The 21,096-nt window shown below is 37.3% G+C and overlaps 2 protein-coding genes and 1 pseudogene across 5 annotated transcripts; 1 reads left to right on the top strand and 2 right to left on the bottom strand.

The window, feature by feature from the left end:
- Window positions 1-11: 11 nt before the first annotated feature.
- On the bottom strand, window positions 12-2,346 carry LOC131024941 (probable indole-3-pyruvate monooxygenase YUCCA4; annotated as a pseudogene).
- A 3,145-nt stretch (window positions 2,347-5,491) lies between these two features.
- On the top strand, window positions 5,492-10,342 carry LOC131024984 (uncharacterized). Of its 4 annotated transcripts, XM_057954579.1 has the most exons (6): window positions 5,497-5,937; window positions 6,031-6,521; window positions 6,628-6,824; window positions 7,992-8,114; window positions 8,544-8,805; window positions 9,948-10,342. In XM_057954579.1, exons 3-5 carry the CDS (start codon window positions 6,668-6,670, stop codon window positions 8,759-8,761), a joined length of 498 nt encoding a protein of 165 aa, XP_057810562.1. In that variant the 5' UTR covers window positions 5,497-5,937; window positions 6,031-6,521; window positions 6,628-6,667; the 3' UTR covers window positions 8,762-8,805; window positions 9,948-10,342. The 4 variants fall into 4 exon arrangements, with proteins under 4 accessions (XP_057810563.1, XP_057810561.1, XP_057810560.1 ...); XM_057954580.1 differs by lacking the exon at window positions 6,031-6,521 and having other exon boundaries at window positions 5,492-5,937; XM_057954578.1 differs by lacking the exon at window positions 9,948-10,342 and having other exon boundaries at window positions 5,492-5,937; window positions 8,544-9,187.
- A 641-nt stretch (window positions 10,343-10,983) lies between these two features.
- On the bottom strand, window positions 10,984-13,111 carry LOC131024996 (probable histone H2A variant 3). Its single transcript, XM_057954595.1, has 2 exons — window positions 12,772-13,111; window positions 10,984-11,484 (listed from the first exon to the last, which is right to left on the bottom strand). Exons 1-2 carry the CDS (start codon window positions 12,880-12,882, stop codon window positions 11,188-11,190), a joined length of 408 nt encoding a protein of 135 aa, XP_057810578.1. The 5' UTR covers window positions 12,883-13,111; the 3' UTR covers window positions 10,984-11,187.
- Between the last annotated feature and the right edge of the window lie 7,985 nt (window positions 13,112-21,096).

The raw sequence follows: 21,096 nt of genomic DNA, 5'->3' as shown, positions 1-21,096 counted from the left end.
CTTTTGGATCTTTAATTTTGACTGCTGCTTTTGATAATCCTAAGTTTATGAGCAATATCTGCAGCAATTTTGAGTGCATCCGATGATGTTCCAAGAATGCCTTGCCTCGTAAAACCTACAACATATAACCCATTCTTGCCTCTCCAACCATCTCCAAAAGAGGCCTTTGGCTTTCCATCTTCTGTGAAGAAATCACTGCCCTGCACTCGTTTGGTATCCATGTTTGAAAATAGACTGATTAATAAAAGTAAGATAAGTAATATAATGAACAGTGATAAATAATTACTGTGTCGTTAAGATTAATTATCTCATGGGGTGATGTGAGGTTGTTTTTCAAAAAGAAATAGTGAAATAAGGGAGGACTTTGGTTTTATCCCAGACCATCTTGATCAATAGTAATTTGAGATACCAAACGCATAGATAGCCCCAGATTATTTAACTATGTAGAATTATAAGGCCTACATGTACTTGATCATGTAATAGTATATTTTGATCGAGTGGATCCCAACTAGGTATGTACCAATCTCGTTGCAGTTCATCGATCACATAACTTTAGGTAAATATCGATTTATGTTTCATATGCTCAAGTATACATAATCTAGCAATTTTTTCATGGACCTTCCAAGTGAGATTTCATGCGCTAGAAATATCTCTTTGGGATATAATTTTGAAAATATTAAAACGATGAGTATCAATTTGTAGGTTTATCAAATAATGGAATATTATTCAAAAAACGCTAAAAAGTTGGGTCTTTTAGGACATAACTGATATTTGTCCTAAATTCTTTGTGGGCTAATAGAAATAATTGTAAAATCTTGTTACTAACCTAACATTCACTAGGAATGTCCATTTTCCAACCTAAAAAACCTACCATTTTTAGGAGCATTTTAAACTAAGATTCTTTCATCTAGAAAGGTAGATTGTAGGTAATGCTTTATGCAAATGGAGGCTCAAACAAAATAACAAAAAGAATATAATATTATATGACATGTAGAGTACACATCATCAAAATCCCACCAAAAATAAATATTTGAAAAATCCAAACATAAACAGATTTTAAAAATATTTATTAATACAATATACCTTGAGCCAAGTAGGCACATTGCTCTTGTACCCCGTTGCCAAAATTATAGAATCAAATTCCTTTTCTTGACCATCCATGAATTTGGCTCCCCTTTTTGTTATCTCTCTCACACCTTTCATCACCTGCAAATATCATTATCTAATCATTAATATAATATATATATATATGTATAATTACGATATACTTTTATTCTATTTCATAATCACAATATTTTTACGTTACACATCATTTTTACCTTAATCTTGCCTGATTTAATGTGGGAAAATGCTCCGACATCTAGCACCGGGGTCTTCCCGGTGGCGTTCTTGAGCCCGATCGGCCCGATTTTCGGGCGCGGGAGCCCGAAAGCCTCAGTGTCACCCAATGTGAAGGTGGCCAACACAAGTAGCAACTTGTCCACTAATCTCAAGGGCAACCATTTTAGAAGAGCCATAGCTAATGCAAATGTTGAAATTCCCAATATATCCCTCGGTAGAATATGAACCTACATCATCAAAATTAAAATCACACATCATTATTATTATTACCTCAATTCAAGTAAAATATCGTACTTTTTCACCATGAAAAATAAAATAAAAAACAAAATGGGGTGGAAAATAATTACAGAGTTTCTGACCACCATGTGAGGAATTGCATTGTATCTGCAAAGATCTAAGCTAACTTCCATGCCAGAATTCCCACAGCCCACAACCAAAACCCTCCGGTTGCGGAACTCGAGGCCCGATTTATACGCGCACGTATGAATGATGGGCCCCGAGAAGGTCTCGAAGCCCGTGATGTCGGGCATCACGGGCTCGACGTTCTCTCCGCTAGCAACTACGAGGAAGCTGCTAACGTAGAGGCGGTCCTGGCTCTGGACCCTCCAAAGCCCGACCGCGGGGTCGAACTCCGCCCGCACCACGGTCTGCCCGAACCTGGGGCCGATCGAGAAGTGGCGGGCGTAGGACTCCACGTACTCGACGAACTGATCCTTGGTCGGGTACGTGGGGAAATGGCGCGGGAAATCGAGGAACGGGAGGTGGCAGAGGTGCTTCGGGAGGTGGAGTTTGAGCCTGTCGTAGGTTCGGTCGCGCGCCACGAGGCTAGGCAGGAGCTTCGTTCGAGAATGAGGGATGGAACGCCGTTCCGCTGCAGGCATGCGGCCACGGCGAGGCCCGAGGGCCCGGCGCCCACGATCACGACGAGGCAGCGGTGGAGTGGGTTATTGGCGTCGTCGTTGAGAGAAGCCATTTTGGAGGAATGGAAGCAGAAGAAAAGATGCCTTTTGTGTGTGTGTGTGTGTGTGTGTTTGAAAGAAACTCTGTTTTTGTAGCAGAGGAAGGGTGGGTTTTTAAAGTGAAATCAAGTGTGTGTGTTTTCTTCTCTCTTCGTGCTTGTCAGTTGGAGTCTGTGAAACGGTTTATTATTATTATTATTATTATTATTATTATTATTATTATTATTATTATTATTATTATTATTTATATTATTATTTTTATTATTATTATTATTATTATTATTATTATTATTCTTATTATTATTATTCTTATTATTCTTCTTATTATTATTATTATTATTATTCTTATTATTATTCTTCTTATTCTTATTTCTTATTCTTATTTATTCTTATTTCTTATTATTCTTCTTCTTCTTCTTATTCTTCTTCTTCTTCTTATTATTTTTCTTATTCTTATTCTTCTTTCTTCTTATTCTTCTTATTCTTCTTCTTCTTATTCTTATTATTATTCTTATTCTTCTTCTTCTTCTTCTTCTTCTTCTTCTTCTTCTTCTTCTTTCTTCTTATTCTTCTTCTTCTTCTTCTTTTCTCTTCTTCTTTTCTTCTTCTTCTTCTTCTTCTTCTTCTTCTTCTTCTTCTTCTTCTTCTTCTTCTTCTTCTTCTTCTTCTTCTTCTTTCTTCTTCTTCTTCTTCTTCTTCTTCTTCTCTCTTCTTCTTCTTCTTCTTCTTCTTCTTCTTCTTCTTCTTCTTCTTCTTCTTCTTCTTCTTCTCTTCTTCTTCTTCTTCTTCTTCTTCTTCTTCTTCTTCTTCTTCTTCTTCTTCTTCTTCTTCTTCTTCTTCTTCTCTTCTTCTTCTTCTCTTCTTCTTCTTCTTCTCTCTTCTTCTTCTTCTTCTTCTTCTTCTTCTTCTTCTTCTTCTTCTTCTTCTTCTTCTTCTTCTTCTTCTTCTTCTTCTTCTTCTTCTTCTTCTTCTTCTTCTTCTTCTTCTTCTTCTTTTTCTTCCGTCTTCATCCCCTTTCCCGGTCGCGCCCTCCCGGGACTCGACCCAACCTTTGGCTTCAGGCATTAACCCCTTACTGCTTGACCAATACACGCACACATCTTCAATTATTTTTTGTATCGAGTAAGTTGAGTGCGCTGTTATTATTTGATACCTATATAATATATAGGAAAGGCTGAAAGGATTACGCTACGGCCTAGGGGTGTGCATTCGGTTATATGGTTCGATTTTTGCCAAAACCAAATCAAATTATATTTTAGTTTGGTTTAAAAAAAATCGAACCGAACCGAATTAACCGAATAAACCGAATCGAATTAATCAAAAAATTTATAGTTAAAACCGAACCGAACCGAAAAATCGAATTAATCTGAAAAAAAACCGAAAATTCCGAAAAAAAAACTATAAAATGAAAAAAATATTTGAAGTTAGATGGAGTATAAAATTATAATTAATATTATATATATATATATATATATATATATATATATATATATATAATTCGGTTTTTCGGTTTGTTCGGTTTTAAACACCCCTACGCTACGCCTCTTTTTAAAATATGTGGAATGAATATCGAATACGTAGAAATTTGTTTCGGAACGCATGAGTTTTAAAATTAAAATTTTCGGTCTTATATAAGATTTGAGTCTAGGACAATGAATTTATTAATCAAAGCGACGAATTTATTGCTGATTTTCACAATTTAAGGGTTATAGTTAATTTTTAGTTTATATTTTAAAATGAGTTTCTATTTTACTTTGAAGGATTAATATTGATAGATAAAAATAGAAAGATTAATTCTTTGTTTACTTTAATAGAGTGAAACTTTGAGATATATCAATGCTCTTGATTATTTTTCTCCACTTAAGTTAATTTTGTTTAATCTTTATCTCATTGGAAAGGTGAGATTAAATAAATCTTACTCTTCAGGATAAAAATATTTATTCATGCAAAACAAAATGCCCAATAATGTACTAGAATAATCACATCAAATTTTGATTTGTAGCCAAATAAAACATGTTGCATAATTCAAGTTAAAACGATGCAAACAAACGAAAGTTTACGCACTATTCTTTTCGGAAATTTGCAAAAAAATTGGGGATTTTAATTTCGTAGTAAAATCATAACAAGTTGAAACTTTTGTAATGTAATACCAAAATCAAAGTTGATGTGCAATTTATATATTAACTAAAATTTCGTATATTTACAGGTGAATATCCCTTCCTTTTTTTTCAAAATTCAATAGTTTGGCCCTTTAGATTTCCTGCCAGCATGGACAAAAGTCATGTCACAGAGTTAGTTTTTAGGATTAGCTTGGATAAATGAAAATAATAAGCTAATTTATTAATGAAAATTGATTACCAAAAAGAAAACCTATGAAGTCAAATGGGACAATTCAAAAAAAAATGTCAAGTCAAGTAGAACGGATGAAATATATTTTATCAATCATAAAAATTAAACGCTTTATAAGTAAAACATATCATCCTTCCATTCCATGATATAAAGAGAAGAAACAACTAAATGATAAAATTTGCTTAAAAAACAAACTAAATGATAAAATTAAATTAATATGGACAAAAAAAAAGTTATTAGTATTATGTAATGTTGATAATAATTTGAGCAAAGTCCTAATAATTGGGCTCCGTTGCTCTTCACTGCAGTAGAATTTCACGATTAAGTGGACTATTTTTCGTTGGGCCCAGCCCATCAAGGCTCGTTGGATCTTAAGCATACGGCCCAAAATATTTTTAATTCGTCAATTATAATGGTTAATAATGATTACAATTATGATTACCTAAAAAATTGATTACAATCTATCTATCTATATATATAAGTTCAACCACTTATATAAATAAATAGTAATAAGTTATTTTTTCCTGCCAAAATCACCTTATTATTTTAAAAAATTATTATTATTTTTATTTGTTCTTATTTACGTCTACTTAAGATTATATGAAATATTTTTTTGTTATAAGTTTTCATATTGTCCCAATTTAAGTATAAGTGAATTTTTTATCTTTTAAATATTTTATGTTTATTAAACAGCCCTTTATAATTTTGCATTATTAAAATTGTAAATTATAATTAAAAGTCCATTATTAATTAGCTAAACATCAAAAGCCTTTAAAAGTTCATTCTAATTAGCCCAACCTCTTAAAAGTCCATTCTAATTATATAAAATAAAAAAATGTGCCAACAACCCTAATTCCTACTCAGCGCAGCGCCGCTCTTCTTCTCCATTCTGTTTTTGCTTTTTTTCTTTCATCTTCTTCTACCGCCTCCTGCTCCGGCGAAGGACGCCGCCCTCAGCCACCGCCACCACCACCACCGGCATTCCCCCTTCTATCCTTCACCGCGCACGGCGAGGTTGCACATGCAGCGCCGCCTCAGTCTCCACACCGCCGCCGCAATCACCATCTCCACGCCGTCCACCATCACCAAAATTTCTCGTCGATCCGACTCGCCCGGCCTCCTCCATCCTTGGCGCCTCGCTCCAATCCGCCCGGCCTCCTCCGTCCTTGGCGCCTCGCTCCGATCCGCCCGGCCTCCTCCGTCCTTGACGCTGCGTCAGAATCTGGCCGCTGGTCTCGCCGACCCCCGCCTTCTCCGTCCTTGGTGCCCCTGTTAGAAGCAGTATAAGGTAACAATAGAAAGTAAAAAATAAAAGATGCTGCATCTACTGCAATTCTTCTTCACAATAACTTCTTTTTTTCTTTTTATTTATTTCTCTTAGCTTCTTCATCAGCTCAGCCGATTCGTTGTCGTCGCCGTCGAACCGATTAGTCATATCTACCGACCACACTTTCTCTATCTCTTCTCTTTCTTTGAAATTGTATCTTCTCTTCCATATTATACTGATTCATTTCTTGGCCCCAAAGTATTGTGCCAACTCGTATTTGTACTTCTTCATTTCTTGGAGCCAAAGTATTGTTTATTAACCATGTAGATGTGTATATGTAGATTTTACCCAATGAATATAAAGAGACACATTCGTTAAAAGAGTTCATCAATTTCCCGCCATAATGGCTTAGATTGTCTCAAGTCGAGCATTTATATAGATATAGATATAGATATAGATAATCTTATAGTTATAGGGCAAAGTCATCACGACAATACAAGTGGAGGGAATTTGCACCAAAACGTCGTCGTATAATTTTTGTCCCCATTTCTCCATAGCCATTTCTTCTGCTACTTCTCGAAATTTCGGCGCTTCTTTCCCGCAGTGTACACATCTCCCTCCCTTCTCTCACTCATAAATCTACACTTGCAATCGCCTATTTCTTTTGCTCGTTCTTCAATTCGATTTTGATTTTTGATTCGCAAATTGCAGATATATAGAGGTGATTGAGAAGGAATTAGGTTAAGTAGAAATGGGGAGTGCAGGTAGAGAACTGACAATTTCTCTGGATGCTGTGAGGGACAAGAATTTGATGCAATTGAAAAAGCTCAACACCGCGCTATTCCCAGTTCGCTACAACGATAAATACTACGCAGATGCTATCGCCTCCGGTGAATTTACTAAATTGGGTCCGCTCCCTCTACCAGGACTGTTATGATTATTTATTTTTTTATTTTTTTTGCTCAGATTTTTCTTGTTCTCATGATTATTTTTCTTCTCATTTATTAAGTAGTGTTGAGAATTGTCGGATTTTGCTTTGAGGGCCACAATTGGGGAAGTAGATTGAGCATTTTATTGGTTGGATTGATGTATAATGATCTGTTTTGACTCTGCAGAAGAAATGGTTCTGTTGTTTCAGATTTGGCTAGAATATTAGGCTCATTAGGGGGAAATGCTGCCTTTTTGTTGTTGTTTGTGTGTGTGTGATTGTTTGAAATCTTGGTTCTTGTTCTATGTAGGAAAATTCTATAATTAAGTAAATATGAACTGTCTCCACTTTTTCATCTTTTGTTAAGTTTATTCTGATTCTGGATTTGTGCTAGAAGTGAACGCCTCTGATATGATGACCTCCTGTGGTGCGTTTATGGTATAAGGACTTGGGGAGTTAATTTTTTTTAGTTAGGGAGTTTAACATTTCAACAGAACCATCTCCAATCATCCCATACTCAAAGACAAAAAGCACTTAAACTCCTAACTGCAGTCTTAGTGATTGCATTTGTTGGACAACCATTATCAGGGGGTAAAAATTGGCGATGTTTGTTGCTAATTGCAGAAAAGGAACAGTAACTTTATCGTTTGTTAGTGGTAGGTGGTGAGTTTATTACTCTTACATCATATGGTTCTGTACTTTATGTCCTTGCCTCAACAACTAAAAGGAGACGGAATGGTGTTTCCCGTGTGATACCAATAGCTCATTGGCATGCATAGCTCACCAAATTCACCTTCCAGCAGTAAGGTGTTTGCTTAGTTGCCTTTGCACAAATTCGTTGAGGATTGCCTTGTACAAAATGATAGAAAATTTCAACAATTTATGTCCTCTTAGTGAATTGGTATATGATGAATGTGGATGTATCATGAACTTTAGGTGCTTTTGTGGTCGGAAGATGTGTACATGTTTTACTATAATATATATGCTTGGAAAAGAGAATCATTAAAATGTAACAGGACAAAGTATGCTGGTGGAATTATAGTAGAAAAAACATGATAAAGGCTTGCTCTCCATTCTTCATCATGCTATATTTATGATTATGGGAGATTATGCTTGCATTCTGAACTTAGATATTTCATCTTTTCAGCCTACTATTGTGACATTTGTGTCGGGTCTATTGCCTGCCGTCTTGAGAAGAAGGAAAATGGTGGTGTTCGTGTATACATAATGACATTGGGTGTTTTGGCTCCATATCGCGGATTAGGCATTGGTAAGTCAGTTTGTCTCTTACTTCCCTTGGAACTTGTCAAGAACTAAGATTGGTTTTGTTTTGTAAGCAAAATTGAGTGATTATTCTTTCAACTAAATATGAAGTTTGTTGTTCACCTGATAATCAATTTTCATCAAATCGTTTTCTGAGTGCTTCAAGTTATGGTTACAGTCTTGGTGTCCCACTGTAAGTGGTGTATCTATGTAGTTGATTGCAATCATCAGTATCCAAGCATCTCAAGATTCTATTATTATCCATAGAAACGAGAGCATTTTACTGTTTTGATGACTAAAGTATCAACTATCGGCAGACATGCAGCTGAAGAGTCTACAAATGACAACCAATCCTTAAAAACTTATATTTAACCAAAGTCTTCTAGTAGCAAATTTGTTGCTGTGGATTAATAGTCCGTTCCTTGACGTTTTGTAGGTACAAAGTTGTTGAATCATATTCTTGATCTTTGCACGAAGCAGAACATTGGTGAGGTCTACTTGCATGTGCAGACAAACAACGATGATGCTATCAAGTTCTACCAGAAATTCGGATTTGAAATCACAGATACAATCCACAACTATTACACAAACATCACGCCACCAGATTGCTACGTCGTCACCAAGTTCATCACTCGGCCCCAATTGACGAAATGATACCTTGAAGAGAGTTTCTTGAACATTCACACTGTTGTTCTCAGGTGAACACTGAACATTTAACCAGTTTTGGGATCTGAAGAGTGTCGGTTTATCATTCATTGTTCGTCAGTAACAACCAAAGTGAGTCGAGATGGAATTTGATTTCTGTTTCTGGAATGTGCAAGGTCTATTATTTAATTGTACAAGAAAAAAAGGTTGGTGTTGGATTTAGATGTGTTAAGTTTTGTCAGATTTTTGTTGCATGTACTGCTGCTAGATGACATTCTGCTTCCAATTTTTGAATTTTGTGATGCAGCTGCAAGTAAAGTGATTCTTGATTGCTTATCATATAATTTGATTCCCTACCTTTTAATTTAGAATGTAATGAGTAATTGGGGTTTGGATTTTTTAAAACTGAAATGAATATAATGGTTGATTCCTATATTTGTTTTTAGCTTTCCCAATTAAGGGTTTGAGTCTCTCTCTCTCTAGCATTGTGACCACTTTGCGAAGCTGAAGTTGGTGCATCATCTGCTCTGTTTACGTTGTCTGGGTCGTTTTGGTCTTGGAATATTTGGGATATTTTTATTGTTTCATTTGACATTTATCAGTGTGCGATATGAACATAGAACGATCTTATTTATTTTGATTGTTTCATTTGACATTTATCAGTGTGTGATATGAACATAGAACGATGTTAATGAGATACCTACTTAGATATTTATCGTATGCATATATATAAACATACGATTGTTTAGAATAGGAGATCAAATAATTTTTACAGGGACTACTGATTTTTTCTCATCACTATTAGTCTAAAATAAATTTAAAAATATGAAGTAGCATGCTAGAGAATTTTTCATCAAAAAATAAAATAAAATAAAACGACCATGCTAAAGATTTACTACTGATTAAGAAAATACTTTTTTTTAAACAAAGATTAAGGAAAAACTTTGTGAGCCCATGTTCTCATAATTTTATTTTGGGTGATTTTAAACATAGCTCCCAATTTTCTCATTATAGTCTCTTATTAATAATAATAATAATAATAATAATAATAATAATAATAATAAGAATAATTATTATTATTATTATTTTACTATTATACTCTTATAGCCCCATTTAAAGTTTATGATAAATTAATAAGTTTTCAATAATTAATTTCAAAGAAGATTACGCATATAATCTCAACTATTTATTTCAGAGAAGTGAATCTGATCCCGACGAAAATCTCTTGAAGAAGTTAACTGGTATCGGCGGCACCTTGTACTTGAACCGTGGATGGCGCAGTACGAAGAGGTCGATGAGGAGGGCGATGATCTGGAAAGGCGTGATGTAGAGGATCGCAGTCCACGCGAACGAGAAAGTAGTGAATATGGCGGCTGCCCTCGGATCCCTTCAGCTCAGCAAGCAAAGGATGGGCGATTGCTTCACCGTGCCCTAAACAGACGATGCACAACATTCATTGAACTATTTTGTTGAGAACTGTAATTTAGATGACCTTGAACTTTGTTTTTTCTTATGTTGATGTTCTTCTTCTTTTTCCAGCGATTCGTTCTCTGCGTCTATTATATGCCAAAATTACGTATTTAATTAAAATTTGAGTTGGGAGCTATACTGATAGAGTTATTAGAGTTATTTATCAGTATTTTTAATATTAGATTAGGATGGGGGGGGCTATATGATTTATCTGTATAGTATTAGATCAAGATGAGGCTATATGATTTCTGTGAAAAAATTATACGTGATGTATTTTTAAATTAATTTTTATAACTTATAATTTATTATAGATTTAAAATAGAAGTTATAAGGGTATAATAATACAATTATAATTAATTTTATTATTTTTTAAATAAGGGACTAGTGAGAAAATTGGGGGCTGTGTTTAAAATTACCCTTTTATTTTATGTTTTTAAACAAAAAGGGCTTTGGGCCTTGATGGCTTTGATTAATAGTTAATACTTCTTCTAAACTAAGATACCGAAACAAGGAAGATTTAAATCCCTATATTTCTTAAAAAAATGAATTTAAGTTATAATTAGGTCAGTAGTACTCTAATAAATAGACAACGAAAAATAGACAACGAAGCACAATTTTGTTGGTAAGACACAATCTCTCAAATCATTAGTTTAGGAGCAATCACAGGGAAAATGATGAACATTATCGACTCTTTGTTTTTTTGTTTTTAAATATATAAAGAAATAAAAATAAAGGAGGCCTAAACATGCCACACCCGAAAAGAAAAGAAAGGTTTCCAAGAAAACTCTTAAAACAGATGACAATGAACACTATTCTTGTCTACATGACATGTAGCAAAATATCGCAGGTAAGAATTTACACAGACTAAGCGTAACCCTAATACCTTAAAAATCGTGAAAAGCACGTCGAAAGGCCGCCGTTGCAACTTCAACAAAACAGTAGAGAGAACAAAAGGGCATCAACGTTTACTCTTTGGATGACTTGTTGATTAGGGACTTGTGGATGTGTGGGATCACACCTCCACCGGCTATGGTTCCTTTGATGAGGGTGTCGAGCTCCTCGTCTCCACGTATGGCCAGCTGCAGATGCCGTGGTGTGATACGCTTCACTTTTAGATCCTTGCTTGCGTTCCCGGCCAGCTCCAACACTTCAGCAGTTAAGTACTCTAGAATGGCTGCGGAGTAGACTGCAGCTGTGGCACCCACCCTGCCATGGGCAGTGACTCGGGCCTTCAAAAGTCGGTGAATACGCCCAACGGGGAACTAGAGAGAGAGGAAGAGACATAACAAACTGGGTTCGTCACACAGCTACCAGAAAGAGAGAGAAAGTGATACCGAAAAGAGATCAAGAGATTTTCACCAAGAAATTGCAGATGATAGGTAAAATGCAAGAACTGTGCAATTTCACTAACTTTAAAAAATTAACTACCAAGAGTCGTTTTCTCGTCTATGACATCAGGGGACCCAGACAACCGATAGTCACATGTCATATATACTAAAATAATCTATTTTGTGGAAGTAACTAAACGAGATAAAAGCAAGAATCAATTAAAAATTTAAAGTAAGAAGATCCCATATTTATTTCCATCCTCAGAGCTCAAAATTAACTTATTATAGTTCAAGATAACCTTGTTCCCAACCTTAGCCTCAACCTAAACATGATGCCAAGAAATCTAAGAGAAACTTGGTCCAAATATGTGCCTTTACTTCATGTGATCAAACCAATGCTTTGCTTAGAAGAATCTATTCTCAAGCATTCATCACATGGCTAGATGTTATCAAGACCCGATTTCCGGGACCTGAGCTACACAGATTCTTGAACGCATTTTCAAAAACAATTTAGGTTCAGTTTCATCGTTGAGATAAAAAAAAACTCTCTCAGCTCAAGATGATTTTTCTTTTTTTACCAGCCCCCTGCCTTATCCTCAACATAAACAGAACATAGTCAATGAATTCTAGAAAACTTTGTCCAATCATGTTACAAAAATGGGATTCATCCAGAAAAAAACTATACGATCATTAGTGATTCTTTTTAGTAATTCAGTGTTACTGACATCAGTGATTCTATTATCCCCTCAAATTTTGAGAAAGTTTTTTTCCCTTTTCAAATTTTTAGAGTTCTTACTTCATCATTTTATTCATTTCCCTTTCTGTGTGAAATCTAAGTTATTGATGGAGGTAACTCATTTCTAATTACATGAATACATAAATAATTCAATTCAATTCAATTTCATCATATCCTTGAGGGAATATGTAGTATTTTATTTTCTTCAGCACCTAAACATCTAGAAAAAAGCAGAGAACTCCCATGCGCAGTAGGGAATTACGAAAGGAATGAAAAGCCCTATTTTTTATTTATTGGAGTATTTCAAAAACCCGAAAACGAAATTGGCGACTAGAAAACCCCACGTCAGTGCTGCTGAGCCCAGCCCACAAACAAGCAATTAAACAAGAAAAATCAAAACTTTGACACCAAATTGAGGTGAGAATTGAAGCGATCGGTAGAATTGAAGAGTGAAAAGCAAAAGGCGGTAGAGAGAGAATGTAAACCTGAAGGCCAGCGCGCGAGGAGCGAGAAATTGGCTTCTTCTTGTCCTTGTCTTTGTCCTTTGACGCTGGGGTTTTCCCCGTCAGCAAACCCTTAGCACCCTTCCCCGACATTCTTCTCCTTCGCGCAGATCCAAACGCGGTCTTAAAAGTTCCACAAAGATTACAGAAATGGAAATTGAAATTAAAATTGCGCTGGGAAAATTTCTTTATAAGGAAAATGACTTTCCCAACTCTCCCTCCCTCTCTCTCTCAATTAGACTTTTAGGAAGTCTGAAGGAATTGAAGTTAATTGTATTGCATTCTGCCCCATTATTTATGGGAATATTCTGGATTTCTCCCTACTGATTTATGAAATTACATTTAACTCATATTTACGTTCGGTTTGAAGGATTAGATAGGACTAGATTAGATTAATTTTATCATATCTTGTTCGGTTGAATGGATACGGCCCGTGATTCAATTTTGGGAGAGTGCCAAATAGGATTAATCTTAATGTATGAGTCTTGACTTACTCCCTATGACAAAATTAGTCTTGAGCCAACTCAATCTTAGGTAATATCGAGCTACTTGTTTAGAATGAAAATTGATATATCTATTTTAGTAAAAACAAAATATACTGAGTATATAAAGAATAACATTAAGTAATTAAATACACCTTTCATGTTTATAGCAAAGAGCGAATAAATCTCTAACGTTATATTTTATATAATCAAGTCTCTAACATTCATAAATTTGAGCAAATAAGTTCTCGTCTAATAGCTGTGAACATTGGGGACTTATTTAGGGCAAATAGGTTCATAATGTTCATAGATGTTAGATAGAGAGACTTATTTACCTCAATTTGTTAACGTCGTGGACATGTTTACCACGATTTGTAAATGTCAGGAATCTAGTTACATAAAACATAACGTAGAGACATATTTTCTACTTAACCCTAAAACAAAAATATATTGTTATAAATTTATATGTTATAGCACAACGCTCAAATGCTTCGTGCAATTTAGTCAGAGCAATATATCTGATGAGCAACGATGCAAATCCATAAATGACAAAGGGCGATGCACGAAGAAATGAGTCAAATTGTATTTGGAGAGATCTCTAAAAAGGAATTTCTTTTTTGAACAGCTTTTTAATTGAAAATTTCATTAAAGGTAAATCATTGTTTATAGGGGTAAAATTATATATATACTCATTAGGAAAGATAAATTTTAAACAATACCCAACTTCTACAAAATATATAAATCATACTCATTTATGATTTTTTTTACCATTATGTCTAGCATTAATGTATTTTGTACTAATGTTCGACTTGCAAATGGTCGAGTATGTCGAGCATTAGTGTCTTTTTAAAAATACTTGATTGCTCGACTCGCTATGATTGAGCATGTTGAGTATTAGTGTATTTATCACTAATGCTCGACACATTCGACTCGCAGTGGTCAAGCATATCGAGTATTAGTGCATTTACTATTTATGTTCGACTCACATAAATCGAACATTAATATATTTATAAAAAATATATTACTACTTGACATACTCGACTCACAGTGATCGAGTATGTCAAGTCGAGCATTAGTACATTTTATTATTAATGTTCGAGATACTCGACTTGCATTGATCGAGAATGTCCATCAAAATTTACAATTTAAGCAAGAATAAGGGTAATTGGCCTCAAAATATACCAACTTTAACTCAATTCTCATTTTGCCTCTAACCTTTCAATCTTTGCCAAGAAATATATCACCTTTCAAATTGTAGCCAATCTTAACATTCCCATTTTCAAATTATTAGAAATCGACCCCTCAAGAATAAAAAATTGCAGAATAACCCCAGCAATTACAAAACCAAGACAAAATACCCTCATTATGAATTCTAAAACAGTTTAACAAATAATCAGGCCCAACATGCTTCCGTAACACTTCGAAATAAATCTTAAATTAAACCAACATTATACCTTTGTCGACTGGTCTTCTTCAGGAGTCGGTCTTGTTGCTTTTTACGGCTCGTCTGCCCACCCGGCACGCACCAACCACACACTCGCAAGAGATGGTTGCAACCCTTCTCCTTCACTAAGTGTCGACTCAATACTTTGTTGGAAAAATAAAGAAAATATTTTTACTCAACCGGAATAGTTGGACAAAAACTAAGCGTTTATAGAGGAATTATATAAAAATTAATTTATTTCATAAAATACTCCCCAAGGGAGGAGACTAACTTGTTTAGCTACTCATAGTAGCTAATACTTGTGTACATAAAAATAAAAAGGAACTAAACTAAAACGAAAAAACTTTGAAAACAAAATTTAAAAAATTACAAAGATAATTTTTCTAGAGAGAGGAAGTGGTGTGTGAAAATGTGTTCTGAATTTTTTTTTGATCATGCTTTCTCTCCAGAGCTTGGGTTTATATAGAGGTTTGATGCCCTCTATAATTGCTCGATAGTTGGCCTTGGATTCCCTTATCGTGGCCAGCTTGCTTGGATGGTGATAGCCACCTTCTTTTGTCGGTCATTATTGCCGACACAAGTTAGTGCCTTCACATGGTGCTGGACCCTTGCTTTATCGCTTTGTGATAATGCTGGTAGGGGCCTGCTGCTTTCCCTTCCACTCACGTTTGTCCTGGAGCGTTTGGTGAGTGGTCCTCCTGTTATTCCATCCACTTTTGTCGTTTCTTTTTTAGTGGGTGGCCTTCTTGTCCTGAGTCACATGACTCCCTTTTCTTTGTCGGGCATCTCACTTTTTTGGTGCCCGCGGTGCTCGTCCACGTGGAGTCTTGTGCTCCTCGTATTCATCGGACCAGAACTTCTTTTTGTTAGGCTTTGGAAAGAAACCTTTGCCGAACTCCGGTTCTTTCTGCGTCGGACATTCCGTGCAGATGTGATCTGTCCAATGGCCTATATGAGCCATATTACAGAACTTGTGACGAGTTTCTTTGCTTCCCGCCACCTTGTTTCGCCAGAGAGTCTGCCTTTTCTCTTCGAAGGCATTTTCTGCGAAGCTTGTAGTTTTCCCTGTCATAGAATTTAACAGGAAAGATCCAAGTCCTGTATTATGAGAGAACTTGAACTGGTACTTCACTTTGTCCATCTCTGTGAGACAGACCCATAGTCCCCATGCACGTCTCGTGGAGATTTGATCCTCCGTGAATGTTGTGACAATGGAAACTTCATGATTGGGTGCCTTAATTCGGTTTAAGGCCTCCGTGTCGGGTCTCCGAAGCCTAATAAAATGGAAGGCTTCATGATTCCCTTTTCCTGCTGGTTCTGGAGCGGCGCTAAGAAAGTATAGCTCCAGGACATCTCCCCGGTTGAGGGACTGGTTGTTCGCCCAAGCATCATAGACTGTCTCTTGGATCCACCTGGGTAGACCCTTGATTTCGCTAAATGTTGGCGAAGTAGTATAAACTGAGGCTAATGCCCCAAATTCATACCATTCTTTGACCTCCTGAGGATTGGCTCCGGTGGTCATCCATATGCGAGGATATTTTCCCGCCATATCAACCCGGCAATAGCTCGGATTGAGCCCTTTTCTGGTATTGAGTTTTTCCCATCTGGACTGGTACAGCTGCCAAACAGGAGAAATATCAATAATGTTAGTATCAATCTTAGATTTGCCTGTCAACGGCCTAAGACTGATCTCTCCCTCTTTTACCCCAGAGGTGGAGGGTTGACATGTTGGTTCGGGCAGTGAAGCCTTAGCAACATCTTTTTCTCGAGGATCCGGTTTTAACACCTTAGCCTCAGAACTTGTGCTAGGGGTATTTGAATCCCCTGCTACAGGTAATCCGGCCTGTACGGTAATGCCTGCTTCGATCATGGGAGCCATGATCCCGCGCAGGAGCGGCTTGTGGGTTGCATCATTAAGATTTAACATCTTTTTGATACATTCTCGTATGCGGTTGGTTACTTTGGATTCATCATCCGTTTGTATCCTTCCCGCTTGTTTGGCATGGAGTAAACACTCTTGCCATTCTTGTTGTAGCATCTCCAGGTTGTCCAGGAGCTGCCTCTGGTTCTCCATGATAGAGTCAACCTCAGTTGGCTCCATCCCTTGTTAAGAAATCTGCAAGGACATTTTGATCAGATTTCAAGATGACAATATCATAATCATAATATTGGCATTCTGCTTGCCATCTAAGCAATCTAGCCTTTTCAGGTTTAGATTCTATCTTTTTTGTTAAGAAAGCTTTAACGTTAGTGTTATCAACTTTCAAAATGAATTTCTTAGCAAGTAAGAATAGCGGCCATTTTTTGAACGCCTTTCGCACTGCAAAGAATTCTTTCTCGTTGATGTGCCATCGCACAGCTTCGTTGTCGGAGAAAAGACCGCTACAATATCTGCAAGGTTCTTCTCCATAATGGGTGATCTTTGTGAGCACAGCTGCCCACCAGAAATCACTTGCGTCAGTATAGAGGACTAAGTCATCCTCGTCTTGTGGTATTGAAAGTTTCGGGAGATTTTTGCAAATCTCTTTCAATTTCTTCATACCCTCCCGATGCTCCTCCTTCCAAATAAATGGAACATCTTTCTTCAGTAATGGACTGAAGACCTTTCTATGTTCTGCAAGGTTTTTGATAAACATCCCTGCAAAATTGACAACCCCGAGAAAACTTTGGAGCTGCTTCTTTTCCTTGAGATCCTCCGGAAATCCCTGGACTTTTTCCACAATATGATCTTGTAGAATTATCCCAGATTCATCGATCTCGATCCCCAGAAACTCCATCTTCTGGGTAGCAATAACTGCCTTCTTTTCAGACAGCACTAGTCCTTCTTGTTGACAAACATCCGCAAAGATCTCCAGATGTCTGACATGTTCATGAATATTTTTTGATGCAATAAGGATGTCATCAATATAAACAAACATAAACGAAGAATAATCCTTGAAGAGATTATCCATCTTTCTTTGGAATATCTGAGGCGCGTTGGCTAACCCCATTGGCATAACATTCCAGACATAATGTCCTTGTGGAGTTGAGAAGGCTGTGAACTTCTTACTCCCTTCCTCCATGTGAATCTGGTAGAAACCTGATTTGCAATCGAATTTTGAGAATACCCTTGCACTCCTAATGCAGTTGATGAGGTGTTCTCTACTTGGGATGAAGTATCCGTCAAACTCAAGAATGTCATTAATCCCCTTGTAATTAATGACCAATCTTGGCTTTCCTCGCTTGATCTCCCCATGATTTCTCACCAGAAATCCAGGACTGCTGTAAGGCGATTTCCCTGGTTCGATCAGTTTTAAATCAAGGTGTTCCTTGATTATACTCCTCATATCCTGTTGATCTTGAGTGTTCATCAGGATAGGTCTGAACCTTACAAACTCATGCTCCTTTCCAGTTTTAACTTTCAAGGTTGCTCTGAGCTGATTCTTGTCCCACCATGCCAAAGGATCCTCGTGGTAACACTTCTGGATTCTTCTTTTGACATCGGCAATGGACACCTGTTCTTCTTCCTTGATATCTTTGTGTGATATCAGGGATACTTTGAGGATTTGAGTTTCTTCCTCGGAGAGATCTGGGAATCCCTCAGTTCTGCATTTGAGCAGAATTTCTCCGAATCTCCTTTGATCCTTCATTTGGGGTCTCCGGAGTCTGCCATCATCAGCACGCTTGCTGCGGAATTTGATTGGCATCGATCGATGAAAAGCTCCATTGAGCCTTTGCACAATGATCTTGTGATCACAATTGGTTGTGAACACTAGCCTCCTAGCTTCATTGTCTTGTATATACCGCTTGAAGCTTTGCAGAAAATTATTTCCGAATAATATATCTGCTCCGGTATCATGGAAATAAATTGGTGGAGTTTTGACCTTGTACCAAGGTGTCTGTCCTGCTCCGCCGATCAATATTTCCGTTTGTTTTACTCCTTTTGATAGAAGTAAAATCTTTTTGGAGAAATCCCTTCCTGCAATTCGAGGTAGCTCTTCTTCCACTTCTGCTGGAAAGACTCCTCGTTTTGCTGTACAGATTCCTGCTCCTGAATCCACGTAAGCAGCAAAATATTCTGCTTTGAATTTCTCATATAACATCCCTACAGAGATGTATATCGAGAATGGACTTGTCATTGGATGATTACTCTTTGGCGCCCAATTGTAATCTCCATTCCTCCTGATTTCCATGACCATGGTTTATATTTGTCAAGAAAATCTCGTCCTAAGATCAGGACGTCTGCTTCTGGTCCGGCTTGGCCTTCGGTCTGAATTTCAAAACCTCCAACCTCCAGAGTTCCGATGTATCGGTTGTCTCCTGGATTTGCCAGATAATACAACGAACTACAAGGAAACTTGTTTTCCCTGCTTGTTGTATCAAATCTTGTGGAAACTTGTCTCCATCCTTCGGGACATTTGAGCTTGACTCTCATGTCCGGAACTGGTGTTTCCTGGATCGCCCTTCTCTCATACGAATGAGAGAAACTTTGTTATAGGCCCTGAAGTTAGCCAATTTCCTTGGAATGATAGCCTTGGTGCTCCTAGTCTGAGACTCTGGGTATGGTTGAGCACCTGCTTGTCTCCAATGTCGATGTCGATTTCTCCGATCTGAGGAATCTCCACTCGGTTTGGATTGACTGCCTTGGCTACCTCCTTGAATATTTCTGGAATTTCAATAAATTCTTTTCCCAGAAATAACTCCGTATGATGGGAGTTTGATAAGGCATACGAGACTTGATAAGTCAGTGAGTATGGCCTATTTCCTCCCGTCATAAGTTCATTCTTCTTGTAGTCCTGATAGAGAGTCAGGGCTCGACTGAAGGATGAGTCTTGCAGATTATAAGCGATTTGTGGGTAGAACTCGGTTATAATCCTCTTGGCATAGAGATTGCCCGAAAAGGCTCCAAGGACTGATGCTCTTGTATCTCTGATCATTTTGTCGCAAAGTGCGACATCAATTGGTTGGTCTGTCCCTGGAGAGAGGGACGATTTGATTACCAACTGAATTGCTCCAATATGAATCCATTTCATCGTACTTGCGACTTCTGGCTTCATTTTCTTAAGATCCTGCATAATATCTTCGGCAGGAACCAGCTGGATCTCCACCTGATTACTTGTAATCTCAATTGGAAGCGCCATTTCTCGGTTTGTGACACCAAAATAGACATGATGCTTCCTCTTGGATGGAATCAAGCTATTTAAAACTCGATTCAATCTTCCATTGGAAAACCCTTGGTATGTTTGTACCTCTCCAGTTTCCCTATTGAGTTTCTTCACGAGCTTCTTTACCACTTCTTCCTGTGGAATCAGAAAATGGCTAGTGAATCCATTCTGATCCTCCTTCTGAATGTGGTGGACCTCGTGTTCTTCTTTAGTCTGACTCGTCTCCGGTTGATCCATCGGTCATCTCCGAATCTTCAGAACTAAAGACTTCTTCTTGCTCATATATGCTCTCATCAGAGGATATATCTTCAAATTGATACACGGGTATCAAATTCTGGTAAAAGATAGCATCTTCGATATCCTGTGTGGATTCGAATCTTTTTATCCCTTTTTTCTCGTTGTCAGGGCAATTGGTAGAAATATGCCCCTTTGCACCGCACGACCAACAGTTGCAATCCTTGAAACTTTCATTTGCTTTGGCTTGAGTCCGCCTGAAAGTTTTTCTCGCCGGGATTCTCTTTTGATTTGAGAATCGGCTTCTTGATGGTCCGCTCCGTTGGCCTGATTTGTAGGAGCGCGCCTTCTGTCTGGTCCACATAGTTCTTGGCTTCCAAGAACTTCTTCTGGACTTTCTTTCATAGGGTTGATACCTATGTTTCTTTCGGCTCTTCCTTTGATATAGCAGTTCAGCACCAATCTCTGTTGGAAGATCAATGTTGTCGCACATCAATGGAGATTTCTTATTGAGTCTTCTCAATCTCTTGAGATTCCTCTGGTCCGCTGCCTTCTGGCACCATTCGGACAGCTTCTTGTGTACATAAGACATCCTTCTTGAAGCGCTATCAAGTGGAAATCCTCCTGGTGATACATACTCGTTGATGAGCATCTCCCTCCATGGACTCGGAAACTTTGGAAAAAAGAGGTCCATGGCTTTCTGATCATCAACCACCCCCATATGGACATATAGGGTGTACAGGCGCAGAAATTCATCGAGAGCTTTTGGCTCTAGCACCATCAATCTTAGATTGTAAAGTGCCTATTGATATTTCTTGCGCTTCTCCTCCGCGGATCCTTCGAAAAAACCCATTCCCAAGAAATGGATTTTTATCTGTTTAGTAGTCTCCTTTATGATTTCATAAATTGACGTGCTACTAAACATCTCTTCCCTTGCTGAGACTTCGATTTTATCCCAGTATTGTTTTGCCATGCCTGCCAAACTGGCTTCGAAGATTCTGGC

Source organism: Salvia miltiorrhiza, chromosome 5 (genome assembly GCF_028751815.1).
Source record: "Salvia miltiorrhiza cultivar Shanhuang (shh) chromosome 5, IMPLAD_Smil_shh, whole genome shotgun sequence".
NCBI classification, from domain to species: Eukaryota; Viridiplantae; Streptophyta; class Magnoliopsida; order Lamiales; family Lamiaceae; genus Salvia; species Salvia miltiorrhiza.
The sequence above is the reverse complement of the archived record's forward strand: the minus strand, read 5'-3'. Positions and strand labels throughout refer to the sequence as shown.